This window comes from Diaporthe batatas (genome assembly GCF_019321695.1).
Source record: "Diaporthe batatas strain CRI 302-4 chromosome Unknown Contig00005, whole genome shotgun sequence".
NCBI classification, from domain to species: Eukaryota; Fungi; Ascomycota; class Sordariomycetes; order Diaporthales; family Diaporthaceae; genus Diaporthe; species Diaporthe batatas.
Window position 1 is genome coordinate 1,170,026 of NW_025408552.1, and position 13,533 is coordinate 1,183,558.

The following is a 13,533-nucleotide window of genomic DNA, read 5'->3' on the forward strand; positions in this document are numbered from 1 at the left end:
CAGATTTTGGAGGCATTGCGGCATTCGGCGACGTAATATCCAGTTGGTGCTTCATAGACATATGTAGATATTTATAACATTTCGAAATCATTGGAATCCCCCTGTGGCGGCGGCTTCGTGCGTCTGAAATACAACGGACAAGGTGTCGTTGTAGGACATGAACCACGGCCGTGGCCTGTTGTCTGCATTTCAGCTCGAGCTGCAGTGCAACAACACTTCAGGGTTTTATGTTGATTATGTTTGGTATTACTTGTTTTGGCCCCCAGGTAAAAATACGGCAAGGTACTATCTACGTAGCTAATCATTTCTTTTCGGGGCTCTTGTTAGTTCACGCTAGGTAGCAACTAACAACTTGAAATTCCTCATCGATTAGGCCTACTCGTACTTTACAGACCGACACTTAGAGATATTAAGTTCCTAGAGCATTCTAATAGTATGGCTATAGTCAACTGGGGATTCAAGTGTTTACTAATGTATAAGGGTCGCATACCCATAGCATGTGTACGGATTAACGGGGCCAACTGGGGGCTGATGTTATTCAATGTGGGGGTTCGATGTGGATTCAGCTCAGAAAAACTGCATTATATTACATATTACCAGATCCTTTGGTTAAATGCTCACAAATCATGCACCTCACCCTTGAAATCGACCAGAAGACTCAATCCTGCCTTTTAAAAATCTGAAGGGTATCTTGCTCAAATCAGCACACCCTTGTTCTGCTTCCTATCAACATTATAGTTCTTCCAAACCACAATAGAGGGAATAGCAAGAACCAAAATGGAGGTGGCCGCGATGCAGCTCTGCTTCTGGTAGTTGCCCCACGCATAATTGATTGCGGTGCGGACTGCGCTGCCCACGGGGTACGTTTTCTGTGTGAGGTAACCGCCGGTGACGATGTCCATGTACCCGGCCTTGGCATCGGCGGGCAGCGCCCTGAGCAGCGCCTGGGGGAACGTGTTGTTGAAAATGGCCCCTGTGGTCGCCAGGCCGATGGCTCCCCCTATGTTGGAGGCAAGGCCTATCAGCGACAGCATCATGGGCACGCCGTCGCGGTCGGATGCGGCCATGACAGCCATGTCCTGGCTGATGACGAGGGTGCCGCCTGCAAAGGCGATGAAGATCTGGCACATGATCAGGTAGCCGATGCCCTGGTCCGCACCGCGGAAGTGGATCATGAGGCCGGCGCCCAGCATCATCAGCGGCAGGCCGAAGAACAGCGCGGTGTACTTGAAATGCCTGGTCTGTCGCACCCAGATACCAAACAGGACGCTCCAGAATGTGGAGCCGACATTGTAGATCTGGCCCATGTAGCCACCCATCGCCAGGTCGAGGTTGTATACAACTATGACGAAGTTCTGGTAGTATAGATCCCACGAGTAGAAGCTGAAGTACAGGATGGCGGACAGACAGCAGGCGCCAGTGACGGTGCGGCTCCTGAAGAGCTCCCAACGGATGAAGTGGTGTCGAGCAAAGTATCGTTCCCACACATAGAAGGCCGGGAACAGGCAGACACCGACGACGAGCATAGCGATGAACTTGGCTGAGGAGTAGCCTGCCTTCCCATACTGTTCCAGAGAGAAGGGCAGCAGGAACAGGATGAAGGCGGCCATGAGGATCGCACAGCCGACGACATCAAATTCATGACAGTAATGCACAAGAGATTGGGCCAGGCTGCGCCCACTCTTCTCGCGCTTGAAGAGACCCAGCTTCTGGGCCTTGAGCGAATAGAACTTGAAGACCACGGCAAGGGGCGTAAAGACGAAGAACATTACAATGGTAAAGGCCCCGTAGCCCCAGCGCCAGGTGGTCATGTTCAGTAGACTCTGCGCAGCCAGCGGGGCTGTGAAGGCGGTGCAGATAAACGGGGTGCCGACAAAGGCAAAGGCGAAGGCTCGGTTCCGCAGGCCGGAGGTGTCAGCAACGAAGACGTCCATGATCAGGTAGATGGCATCGTAGCCGACCCAGTAGATGACGTAGCCAGCAGCGTAGGCGTCGGGGCCGTTGCTGCAGGCAATGATAATCATGCCGACCAGATAGACCCAGACGAAGAAGAAGAAGCCCTCGGCACGGCCCCAGACGTTGAGGAGCTTGGCGATGGGCAGCTTGATGACGCCGCCGACGATGGTGGCGAGGATGTTGGCGGTCTCGATCTGGGGCGCGGACATGAAATTCGCGTAGGCGTTCATGTTGAGTATGGCGGTGGTGCCCTGCTGGAGGGCCAACATGAAGAAACAGACCCATATCCAGCCGTAGGTCGCATACAGGGCCCATCTCGGCCAGACGAGAGCGGCGGCCTCAGCCTTCTGCACACCAAGGGCGGCATCGGCGGTGACGTGGTCGGGATTTGCCTGGATTTCCTTCTCGTTGATCTCCTCTAGACTAGCCCTTGAGGACGAGTTGAAGTCTGTCTCGGGGGCGCTGGGCTGTTCCACATCGTGCTCGTTCTTGGTGTCAGCCGCGGGAGCACCCTCATGCCCTGTTGATGCGACGATATTTGTGTCGTGAGGCAGCTTGAACTTGTCGAGGAACCTCATGGTGGGCGGCTTTCTGCGTGCTTTAACACGCCCATGCTCGAGTCAGTGAAGTCCACAGCAGAACAGAGTGAGTGTAAAGCATATGGGCCGGGTCCGCCTCAAGGAGGCTTCACGATCGACAGAGATCCATGATCATGCACATGGCCTGCAGATGAGCTGTGTTCTTACCTCAGTCTATAGAGGCCTGTTTATTATATTGGCCATCAGACATTGGAGGAAAAACGAGGAGGACCTTTGGGCGTTGCGTGGCGGAGAGAAAGGAGAGCGAGAAGGCCGGGCACTGGCAACTCGCGGCGTGACTGCTTGATAAGACACCGGGGGTGCAGGCCATACTTGTAATGTGCCCGACGCTTGTGTGCACAAATGCAACTTGGTCGATCTCTGGCCAGAGACCGTCTGAGTTTTCGTGCCGACTAGTAATGGACGGGGAAGGCCCCAGGTTGGGGCATGCTACCCACCTGCCCACCCTGCCACCCACCCACGCAGCCACGCACCATGGCCGGTCGGTCATATGGGCGTGCAACGCTCCCCTGGCTCCCCACCACCCGATGCAGGTGCTGGGAAAGAGTGGACGACGGACGGGATCCAGGGTTCAAAAACAGCAATGGCCAGTGGCTAGTCCAGCTCCAGCGTGAGTGATCTGATAAGATTAGATGTGCCTACCGGCCGTGGTCTTGATCCTACCAACCAACCATTGGCCCGGATCGTCGAGACCAGTAGCCATCGTGCCATCATGCCATGCTCCCACGACCTGGCCCGTTTATCTCATATCATCTTTGGTTAGCCTCCCTCGCTAGCATGCTTGAATTTTCTGCTTTTTCTTTTGCCATGCCATGCCCTTCTCGTCCCATCCCGTCAGCCCGTCCCCTCTCGCAGAGCTGCGACGGCCCGACTGGGCGGGGAAGCTTGACCGTGGCAAGCAGAAGCTTATTTGCCATTTGCCCTCCCCAGCGCCACAGATCCCCTGCTCTGGCACACTGGCAAACAGCATTGGCAGGGACCGAGCTTGGCGCATCTCTTGTCGCCGCCCATGTCGAGCATTTTTTCGACTTACCTGCGCCTATAATGCGATGTCGCATGGCAGGTAGGTGGAATCCCTTTCAGCCGCAGAGGCAACCCGAGGAATTTGCAATGGCATGTTGCCATCGGCGAACGAGCTTGTTTTGACAGGACCGTCTTGGAAGTGTGTAAGTGGAAACATACGAGGCACGGCGTCTGTGGCCAACCCAAGCAGACGTGGTCCACTCCGCACCTCGGAGCCCTGAATACACGAGGCCCAACGGTGGGTACGTCAGATACGAGCAGGCATACGCATTCATATGCTGCGCGCCTCTGACTCCCGTGGACATAATCAGACACACCATGTGGCGATGGATTTTGTCTTTGAACTCTCCAATCGGAACACGGTTCTGCCATGTAAGACGAGTCAGGACACGGCACGAGGCGTCTTCTTCCCGCTCAACACCTCCACTCTTGCAAGGCTCATGGACACAGGTGGTGAAGAGCGCCATTTTGGTCTCTGAATACCATTTTCAATTTTGTCTAGGCTATTCAGGAGATTGGTGGTTGCAGAAGCCCAAAGACACGTCCCTGCCCTCGAGTGTCACGGCTGCACTTGGCAATGCCTTCAACGAAACTCTTCTGGTTTCTTTTGATCGATCGGTGCGACAGTCTCATTTCACACCACGCACCCGTATACTACACCACAACGCCCCACCCGCCACCCGCCACACCCCAAACTCTCTCGCTCCCATATACCAGACTTTTGACTATGCTAAACGTTTTCTATTCAAAACACCTCCGCTTACTCCCTCATGGTGACGACGCAACGGATGCAGTCACCCGCCTTCATGTCGTTGAAAGCCTGTGCATGAAGATGATTAGTATTGTGTCACTAATGCGAAAGTCACACAGTCCTGGGTGCCTTGGTACTTACCTGGTTGATCTTGTCCAGGGGCTGGCGGTGGGTGATGAACTCGTCGACCTTCAGGTTGCCGTCGAGGTAGTCCTGGACGAGACCGGGCAGCTGGCTGCGGCCCTTGACTCCGCCAAAGGCACAACCCTTCCAGACACGGCCGGTGACCAGCTGGAACGGCCGTGTGGAGATCTCCTGGCCAGCGGCGGCGACACCAATGATGATGCTCTCGCCCCAGCCCTTGTGGCAGGCCTCGAGGGCAGCACGCATAACACCGACATTACCGGTACAGTCAAAGGTGTAGTCACAGCCACCATCCGTCAGCTCGATCAGCTTGTCCTGGATGGACTGGCCGTTCAGCTTGGTGGGGTTGACAAAGTCGGTGGCGCCGAACTTCTTTGCCCACTCCTCCTTGGCATCATTGACGTCCACAACGATGATCTTTGAGGCCTGGTTCTTGGCCGCACCCTGGATGACAGACAGACCGACACAGCCGGCGCCGAAGATGGCGACGGTGGAACCCTTCTCGACACCGCCCTTGCCGGCAGTAATTGTGGCGGCTCCGTAACCGGTGGTGATACCGCAGCCCAGCAGACACGTGCGGTCCATAGGGGCGTTTTCCTGGGTGATGGCGACGACCGAGATGTCGGCCACGACGGTGTATTGGGAGAAGGTCGACGTGCCCATGAAGTGCAGCAGGTCCTTGCCCTTGGCCCTGAACCGGGAGGTGCCATCGGGCATGACACCCTTGCCCTGGGTCGCCCGGATCTTGCCGCACAGGTTGGTCTTGCCGCTCTTGCAGAACTTGCACTCCTTGCACTCGGGTGTGCTGTTTTGGCGACTGCGTTAGCCCTAGAGATCCCGATATCAGGCATGTGTGGTGCAGGCCCTGCCAAGCCGAAGTGGGACGCCGAGAGTGCCCGAGCTGCCCGGCAGAGGACCGCATCCCCACTTTCCGGCTCCAAACGAGCCAAGGAGCTCGGGCGCCAGCTGTCGACCGGGGCTCCAGCGGGGTCGAGGCGGGAGATTATGATACGATGAGGAAAACACAGCAGAGCAGAGGAGCGAGCGCACGAAGGGGGTTTTCTTACTAGAGCGCGACGACGTGGTCACCAGGCTTCACGTTGGTGACGCCCTCACCAACAGACTCGACGATACCAGCACCCTCGTGCCCCAGGACAATGGGGAAGGCACCCTCTGGGTCCTTGCCGGACAGAGTGTAGGCATCTGTGTGGCACACACCGGTGTAGTAGATCTCAATGCGGACTTCGTGTGCTCTTGGGGGCAGGACTTCGATGTCTTCGATCGAGAGGTCCTTGCCGGCTTCCCAGGCGACGGCGGCCTGCGGGGGCTGTCAGTACGGAACCTAAGACTCTCGCCCCGCCTCGTGCGACTTCTACCGACCTTGCAGGTGATGGTCTAGAGGTCAATTGTTAGCATGTGGTTCAATCTCAGCAGGCATTTGCCCCAGCAGCGCTGCGGTCTCGTCGCAGGCAGCGAGTGGTCGCGCTCACCTTTCCAACGGTGTCGGCGGGCATCTTGATGTGTGGTGAGCTGTGGTGAACTGGTGGAGGTGTAAAGGGTGAAATGGAGAAGGGCGGGAGTAAAGGTTTCAGAGAGGAGTAGTCCTGGCTTTTGCTTTATTAGTAGTGTGCCAGGCCAAGATACGATGTCGGAATGCTCACGGGTCTATGACCACCGTTCGCGCCGAGGTGGGGCTCCGTACTAGGTGCCCTGCCCAGGTGCTCAAATCCGTCTACCGTATCTGCGCACTTCCACGCGGCAGACGTCGAGACCTGACCCCAACCGTCCAGCCGTCTTGACTGTGGCCAGGGATCTAATGCCATCTAGAACCGTTGGCGGACCCCGTTGCGTGGTAGACTTGCGCAGCTTCCGCCAAACGTTGCCCTGTGACGTATTGGCAGATGGCGGGGTAGCCTCAGCCGTCTGCCCGTGTCTTGCCAGCACGCCAAGCTACTGCGGCATTCGGGATGTCGGCGTTTGTGAAGTCGCAGGGAGTGACTCGAGGCGTCAGGGCGATTTTAGGCTGGCCCAAAATGGCCCTCGCTTGGTAATGAGCTTGACGGACGGCCTGCGGATATTCTGGGGCGCAAGTTTTCTCCGCAAGATCAATCTGAGATACTCTTACCACCACAGTATGTACTAAGTACCTAGGTGCTTTCTTAGTACTTAGCTAGAGGCAGCTACATCGCACCAGTCTCTCTTCAACCATGGGGCGGTGGACTTCGCTTCAGCCTCCCTACACTGTCCTTCCCTGGTGGCTCGCCGTCGTGCAACTAGTGTTGCAGCGCCGGCGACCAGCTTGTGACGATGGCATCTAGTCTGCGCATACACCCGGGCAGCTATGGGGACACGTGTGGAACTCGGCAGCTTTCGTCTCGCCGAGTTCCAACTTTCTCGCTTCGCGCCTTGTTCCAGATCTCTCCTGGCATCCTTCATACCAGCTACAGCTAAGTCACGTCACAACGAGCATACACGACACCGCACGGAAACTTCCCACAAACTTTGAATCGACTTCGCTCTGACGTTTGTTCCAGGTCGTCACCGGCGCACACTGGCACTCAGAACCACCAGGGCAGTCCGCACCGTTTCCAGGATGGACCGCGAAGATGGTCATTTCCCGAGGTTCCTACACCTCCCCTTTGAACTGCGCGACCAGATTTGGAAGGACGTCTTGCCCCAACAACATCCTCCTCGCAACATGCCCCGAGTCCCGAGCTGTCGTTAGCAAGCGCTTCCCTGACACCCTCGGTGACGCTGGGCCGCGCCTCAGCTTTCGAGAGGACTTGATCTATCTGGATTCTGAGCTGCTCTTGCCCTACACCGGACAAGAGATCCTCGCAGGAGTAGAGCTTCACTTCGAAGGGGGCTGGAACAAACTGGTTCATCGCCTGGCTCTTAGCTGCGATAAGCACTTTTGGCCCCGCCCCCTCCTCTGGGAGCTTCACCCCCAGACGGACATCGAAGGATTCATGGAGTTTCTCGCCACATGCACTAGTCTCAAGCAGCTTGTTCTCAGTACCACACGTGGGATGACCCTCGACTCATGGGGATTTATGGGCAAGGCACGCCGGTCTGCCCTTTCCAGAGAGATGGCCGAGTGCTACAGAGGCCTGACTTGCCAGCCAAGTGAGCCGCGGCCCGATGGCGGGTTTTTTGTGACGAAGCCCATGAAATTAGTGATGCAGACCATGTTCAACCAGCTGGAGGCTGACAGGTACCCCGTGCTAAAGGACTTGGAGATATTGAAGATGGTGCATCTCTGTCGCAAGCTTCAGTTTCTCTGCCAGTAATTTTCATAATGGGGTGTTTCTCATGAAGCTTACAGTGGTTACTTTTTACACCCAGCGGGTTTGATAAGCGGATGTATTCGGTCGAGCCCGACTGTCGGAATTGGCCCGCGCAAACAGTCACAACCATGGATTTATACATCGAAATGTTGGGCTTTGTTTTCCCATGGGAGAGTGGGCACAGGAGTGTGTCGAGCTGCTCCAAGTTCGGTCACCGATCGATGTCGGGACATGCGGGTGTAACTGTCTCTCGGCGGTAATTCCTCTGGTCACATATGCACGCAGCACCGTGACAGCTTAGTCTGGTCAGATGCATAGGTACTTAAGTACTCACAAATGCCACCCACCACCACAAACGTCTTATTACTGATGATTCTGATGAAATTAAGGTAGACAATGAATCGATAAGCCACACTTAAATTCTTTCAGCCGCTTTGGCTTATCGACGGGTTATCACGACGGACAAAGACGCTCCGGGACTTGGTAGCAATGTTGTGAGACCCTAATATCAGAGCACCCTTGCCATGTGTGTCAGATACACAGCGCCACGGCGAATTCCTCCTCGATAAACAATACGCCGGCTGACAGGCAGGCCCAATTCTACAATATGGAGCCCCTGAAATCTTGACAGTCCCCTAACCCTTGCCCCTCTGCCCCTGATTTTAACTTTCAGGGCGATGCAGATGGACCCCCCTGAGGGCATTTTGTGGAGACTCCCCACCGTGCAGGAGCCGCGTGTCACGGCCAATGGAAGCCGTGAGAATTGTGGCCTCGAGCTTGCATTCTTTCGTCGGGGGGGCGACAAGCGGTCAAAAGGTCGTCTGGACCACCGCTGTGCAGTTGGTGGGCTCGTGCTATATACCTTTTTAGTGTGCTGCTCACAATGAGACTGTCTCAAGGTGAGTGAAAGTCCACCCGCAACTCCTCTCAACGGCGGCAAGCCCTTTGGGAGATCTGCACCGGGCACCACACACGCGAGCGCAACCCTGACAATGGCCGTCACGCAGCATCCAAGACGTATCTTGACCTTCCAACATTCGCGGAGCCAGGCGAATACAGCATCGTGATCTGCGCCGACGACGATGAGTATGCTGGGAGGAGCAAGATTTTGCAGAAGGTTTTGTTAATCCCCTTTTTATATTATCCTACCCTCGGTCGTTTTTTTCCTTTTGAAGGGGACCCGGTGGCCGATGAACGCAAAATCCCGTTGTTAACACATGGCCCACTAGTTCACGCTCAACGATGATCCCAGTAGCGCCTCGGACAATGATGACCGCTGCCGCAAGCTGATGGACATCTCGGGCGCGGCCACGGCCGTCGAGCTATTGGAGCTGGGCCCGGAGACGGACACGGCCATGCTGAGGTATCAGGTCGAGTACGCCGACGCATTTGCGTTCGTCTTCAGCCTGTACTCACCCAAGACGCTCGAGACTGCTCAGAAGCTGCGTGACAAGGTCGCGGGCGCGGCGAGGAATCACCACAACATCATCACCATGTCCGACTATGAGAGGCCCGGGATGACGGTGCCCGTGTTCCTGATAGGGAACAGGGACGAGGACTTGGCTCCTCCACAGGGTGAGTGGCAGAGACAGTTCCGCACTTAGAGTAACGAGAGACGACTTCTGACCTGTTTGGATCCTTGACGACACAGAGCTTGAGGAGGGCGACTTCTCACCAACAGCTTTCAATGAGAACGCCGAGGCAGAGTTAAAGGCACTGAGAGAGAAAGGGCGGGCGGTGGCCCAGGAGTGGAAGTGTGCGTACTTCGAGGTTGACACGTCCAAGAGCGGCGAGCACGGCGTGGACGAGGCCATCACCGGTATCGGACACATCATCAAGGCGGCAGAGAGACCATCGACCTCGTCCACAGCATCATTCCGAACTCCTATGAAGCCGCCCAAGCAGTACAGGATACGGCGCTTCCTAGGGCGGATGAGCAGGATGACGAGCTTCACTAATTAGGGCTATATCGGTTGGGGGGTGGGGGGCTGCAGTGGCTGGCTGGGGCTGGCTCGGGCACGTTTTTCTCCTTAGTAACTAATGGCATCGGAAAGCAGCAGCAGCATCTGGTGGGTACTTGAGTAAACATAGAGGAGTTCTGGAGTGAGGCCATGCAACACGGGGGGGAGCACACACATACCGGCAGTCTGATACTATACACACAAGAATGAGCGTGCTCGTCAGTCTCGTGTAGTAAAATCACATGTGCGCATAGCTGGCGACATATTGCTCCATATATTTCTCGGGCGGCCAGGAACCCGCAGCCTGCGCCCCAGCTGCAGGGGTCGGCAGCAGATTGGCAGGCCAGGGTGCCGAGGGAGGGTGCCTTATTCAGGGGCTCGGCGTAGCTGTATATCTGCCCAGGTGCTTAAAGTGGACACGATGTTTAGATGCCGCGTGCCAATTGGCCTAAACCCCCCACAATGGCATTGCAAATGAGGCATCGAGAGCGTAAATAACAGTCACGAATTGACAGTTATACCAAATTTACAATGCATGTCGCCAACCTTGAAGCCGGGCCATCCGAATGGGCGTGTTTAGCGCCTGGGAGAGCCGATCTTCAAGCTGCAGCACGCAGCACGCAGATCCACCGCGCTCACCGCTGTCGTCGACAAAACCTAAACTAAAGCCACGCCTGCCGCACCCGGTGACCTGTGACCTGTGTTCAGAACCGGGACTTCACGTCTGATATCCAGCCCTTCCACTCCCTAGCGATCTCGATCGCCGGCCACAAAAAAAAAACCACCTCCACACCTCCAACGCCTGTGGGACTTGCGTAATATCGCCCTCGCCCACACACAGCTGAACAATGGTGGAGCGATCTGATTCCTGGCCCGTGGCCCCGGTGGCCCCCGACACCGAGGCCGGGTCGGGCATCGACATCGGCGACCTGGGGGAGACGCTGTCGTTCCTGCGGTGCTTCGACACCATCTTCCTGGTGGACGACTCGGCGGCCATGGGCCCCTACTGGGGCGACGTCAAGGCCCTGCTGGAGCGCATCGCGCCCATCTGCGCCAAGTACGACCCGGACGGCATAGACCTGTTCTTCCTCAACCACCGGCCCAAGGGCCTGCTGGCCAACATGTCGTTCCGCAAGTCGGGCTACCGGCGCATCGGCGGCAACACGGCCGACACGGTCGCCGGCGTCTTCGACCGCGTCAAGCCGCACGGCAAGTGCAACATGGGCGCGCGCCTCAGCAAGCTGTTCCACTGGTACCACGGCATGCTCAAGCAGGACGAGGAGGGCGCCGCCCTGAACCTGATCGTCATCACCGCCGGCGCCTTTGACGACGACATCAAGGCCCCGCTGGTCAAGAGCGCCAAGAGCCTCGACGAGATGGGCGTCCCCGAGCACCAGGTCGGCGTCCAGTTCTTCCAGATCGGCAAGCCCACCCTCGAGGTCGCCCAGACCTTTGAGTACCTCGACGACCAGCTCCACAAGGAGGCCCACACCAGGGACATCGTCGACACCACCACGTGGACGGGCAAGCCGGGGTCCCTGTCCACCGACGATCTGGTCAAGGTCGTCCTCGGCGCCGTGGTCAAGAAGCTCGACGAGCGCAGCAAGGGCATAGAGCTCTCGAGGGGGTTGACGGTGAAGCGTTACGACAGGGATTCTTGAGCTACTGCGTGGGATCCGCCCAGAGCCCGCTCCCTGGCTGTCTGTTTTGGCTAGGATCAGAGCCAACCCAGGGACTGGCACCATCTGAGGTCGTTGACCTCACAACCTCATCATCACTGCTGCACCGGGGGTCTGGGCGCGCTAAACAACCTAGTCTGCCTTTGCCCGACGTCAGCTCCGAGAGGACGTTACAGCAACTGAGCCCAAGGCCTGTTCAACTGTAGATTGCTTTGTAGTAAGACAACAGAAAAAGGCGGGAGGCACGGATGTTTTCTGCAACCAACATATCCCAAAATACAATATACCCACTGCATATACTCAAAGAAAAGGGAACGAGTCAAGGAGTAAAGGCTATCTATCCTTCAACAGTGCCACCATGTCTATCCTCCGCTCCCCAGCCCTAACCAGCCTCCTCGGCCTCGCCAACCTGTCCGCCCTCGGGGCTGCAACGCTCTACCTCAGGTCCCTACACGCCAAGGAGCTCGAGGAGCACGCGGAAAACGAGGCGCGCATGGACGGGCTCGAGGGGACGCTGCGCGGCCACATCGGGCTGATCGAGGACTCGCTGGAGCGCCTCGAGGGCCAGAAGATGAAAGGGATGAGCGAGAGAGCACAGAAGCTCTACATGGCGCGCGGGAGGGAGGACGCCGGCGAGGGAGGGCCATGAGGAGGACTATCCGTCGGGCCTCTACCTCACCTATCCTGGGGAGTCTGGGGAGGCTTGGCAGTCGATGGTCCGTTCAGCTTGATGACCAACGACATGTGGAAAATGAGGACCCATTCAAGCGACCTTCACACCTCATTCCACACTACTCACTCATTTGATGTCACAAATGGAACAAATCAGAGGGTATTTTGGACTTGGTCACAGAAAGGCAATCAGGTTTTGGCAGACTCTCTTGTTGTATTAATATCATCCTGATGCAGTTACCTGCGCGTCTATTTGTTATCGTAGCTAATTTCCAGCAGATATTAGAGCAGCCGCTTGGTATATCTTGTCTCCTATGCCTCTGGTACATTGAGATGCCCTAGGTTCTCTCATCTGGGACAGGTCACAGTATCAAAAATTCACAGGATTGCTGACAAGCGGCCCTCTGACTCAGAAGCACAGCGGCTTGTCTTAAAAGGTGCGGGCGACCCTGCCGTTGGAGCCCCGGCGGACGGCGGGAGCAGCAGCGGCGCTGGAGGCGGCGCCACCCGCGGCGGGAGCAGTGCCGGAGGAGCCACCGGCGACACAGTTGGAGCCGACGAGGGGAGCGAAGGCGTCGGACTGCTCACGGAAGACGGCGTCGCCGGGGTTCTCGTAGGTGACGTCGGTGTTCTCGGTGCTGCTGCAGCTGTTCACCGCGGGGACGTTGGCGACGGCCATGTCAGGGAGGGACTCGAAGGCGGAAGCATCGCCGCCGGTGCCGGTGAGCTCGACATCGGCGCAGTTCATGTAGAACTCGCGGACACCGCCAGACTTGTTCAGCCAGGTCCAGGCGAGGGTGGCCTTGCCGGAGGGGATGTCGGCCGGGACGGTGTAGTTGAACTTGTCGGGCACCGGGAGGGTGGCGCTCTCAGGGGTGAGGTTGCCGGTCTGGCCGCGGGCGGGGCAGCCACCCTCGAAGGAGGTGATGACCTTCCAGGCGGAGCTGGCGGTAGGGGGGGAGTCGTAGGTCAGGGAGATCTGGCAGGAGCCGCCGGCGTGGACGGTGGAGCCCATGAAGGCGAGGTCTTGAGTCGAGCCCAGCTCCATGGTGTTGAGAGGACCACTGGTCTTGCCCTGGCAGGGGAAGGCATTGTCCGCGCCGATGGGCGAGTTGATGGAACCCTCGAAAGGCTGAGGGGTGGTGATGACAATGTGGGCGTTGGCGCAGGCGGCCAGGATGGCAAGGATCTGGATCGAGGACAGCATCTTGAGGGAATGTGGATAGATGATCGTACCGGACGAATCTAGGTGTGGTGTGGTGTAAAGATGGTGGTGGACTGAGAAGTCTCGTGAGTGGAAGTGAATGTGGTGAGAGAACGGTGTATGCAACGCGCCAGGCGTGTAAAGATTAGTGAGTAAGTGTAATGGGGAAGAGAGAATGAGATGCTGTGATGATGAGAGTGGGATGAGAAGTGGTATGATGGACTGATGAAGCCATTCTTATATTCCTGAGGGCCCCC

General features: G+C 57.1%; 5 protein-coding genes across 5 annotated transcripts; 3 read left to right on the forward strand and 2 right to left on the reverse strand.

Annotated features, from left to right (window-relative positions):
- Positions 1-561: 561 nt before the first annotated feature.
- KVR01_005029 (uncharacterized protein) lies at positions 562-3,554 on the reverse strand. Its single transcript, XM_044791738.1, has 2 exons — positions 2,703-3,554; positions 562-2,554 (listed from the first exon to the last, which is right to left on the reverse strand). Exon 2 carries the CDS (start codon positions 2,532-2,534, stop codon positions 696-698), a length of 1,839 nt encoding a protein of 612 aa, XP_044645474.1. The 5' UTR covers positions 2,535-2,554; positions 2,703-3,554; the 3' UTR covers positions 562-695.
- Positions 3,555-8,400: 4,846 nt separating this feature from the next.
- KVR01_005158 (uncharacterized protein) lies at positions 8,401-9,931 on the forward strand. The gene is made up of 4 exons (XM_044784087.1): positions 8,401-8,659; positions 8,768-8,877; positions 8,990-9,335; positions 9,412-9,931. Exons 1-4 carry the CDS (start codon positions 8,644-8,646, stop codon positions 9,720-9,722), a joined length of 783 nt encoding a protein of 260 aa, XP_044645603.1. The 5' UTR covers positions 8,401-8,643; the 3' UTR covers positions 9,723-9,931.
- Positions 9,932-10,569: 638 nt separating this feature from the next.
- On the forward strand, positions 10,570-11,382 carry KVR01_004987 (uncharacterized protein; the record flags this gene model as incomplete). Its single annotated transcript, XM_044793729.1, has 1 exon — positions 10,570-11,382. The coding sequence occupies one exon, from the start codon at positions 10,570-10,572 to the stop codon at positions 11,380-11,382; it is 813 nt and encodes a 270-aa protein (XP_044645432.1).
- A 376-nt stretch (positions 11,383-11,758) lies between these two features.
- KVR01_005635 (uncharacterized protein) lies at positions 11,759-12,049 on the forward strand (the record flags this gene model as incomplete). Its single annotated transcript, XM_044786970.1, has 1 exon — positions 11,759-12,049. One exon carries the CDS (start codon positions 11,759-11,761, stop codon positions 12,047-12,049), a length of 291 nt encoding a protein of 96 aa, XP_044646080.1.
- A 453-nt stretch (positions 12,050-12,502) lies between these two features.
- Positions 12,503-13,279, reverse strand: KVR01_005616 (uncharacterized protein; the record flags this gene model as incomplete). The annotated part of the gene is made up of 1 exon (XM_044781707.1): positions 12,503-13,279. The coding sequence occupies one exon, from the start codon at positions 13,277-13,279 to the stop codon at positions 12,503-12,505; it is 777 nt and encodes a 258-aa protein (XP_044646061.1).
- Positions 13,280-13,533: the final 254 nt, after the last annotated feature.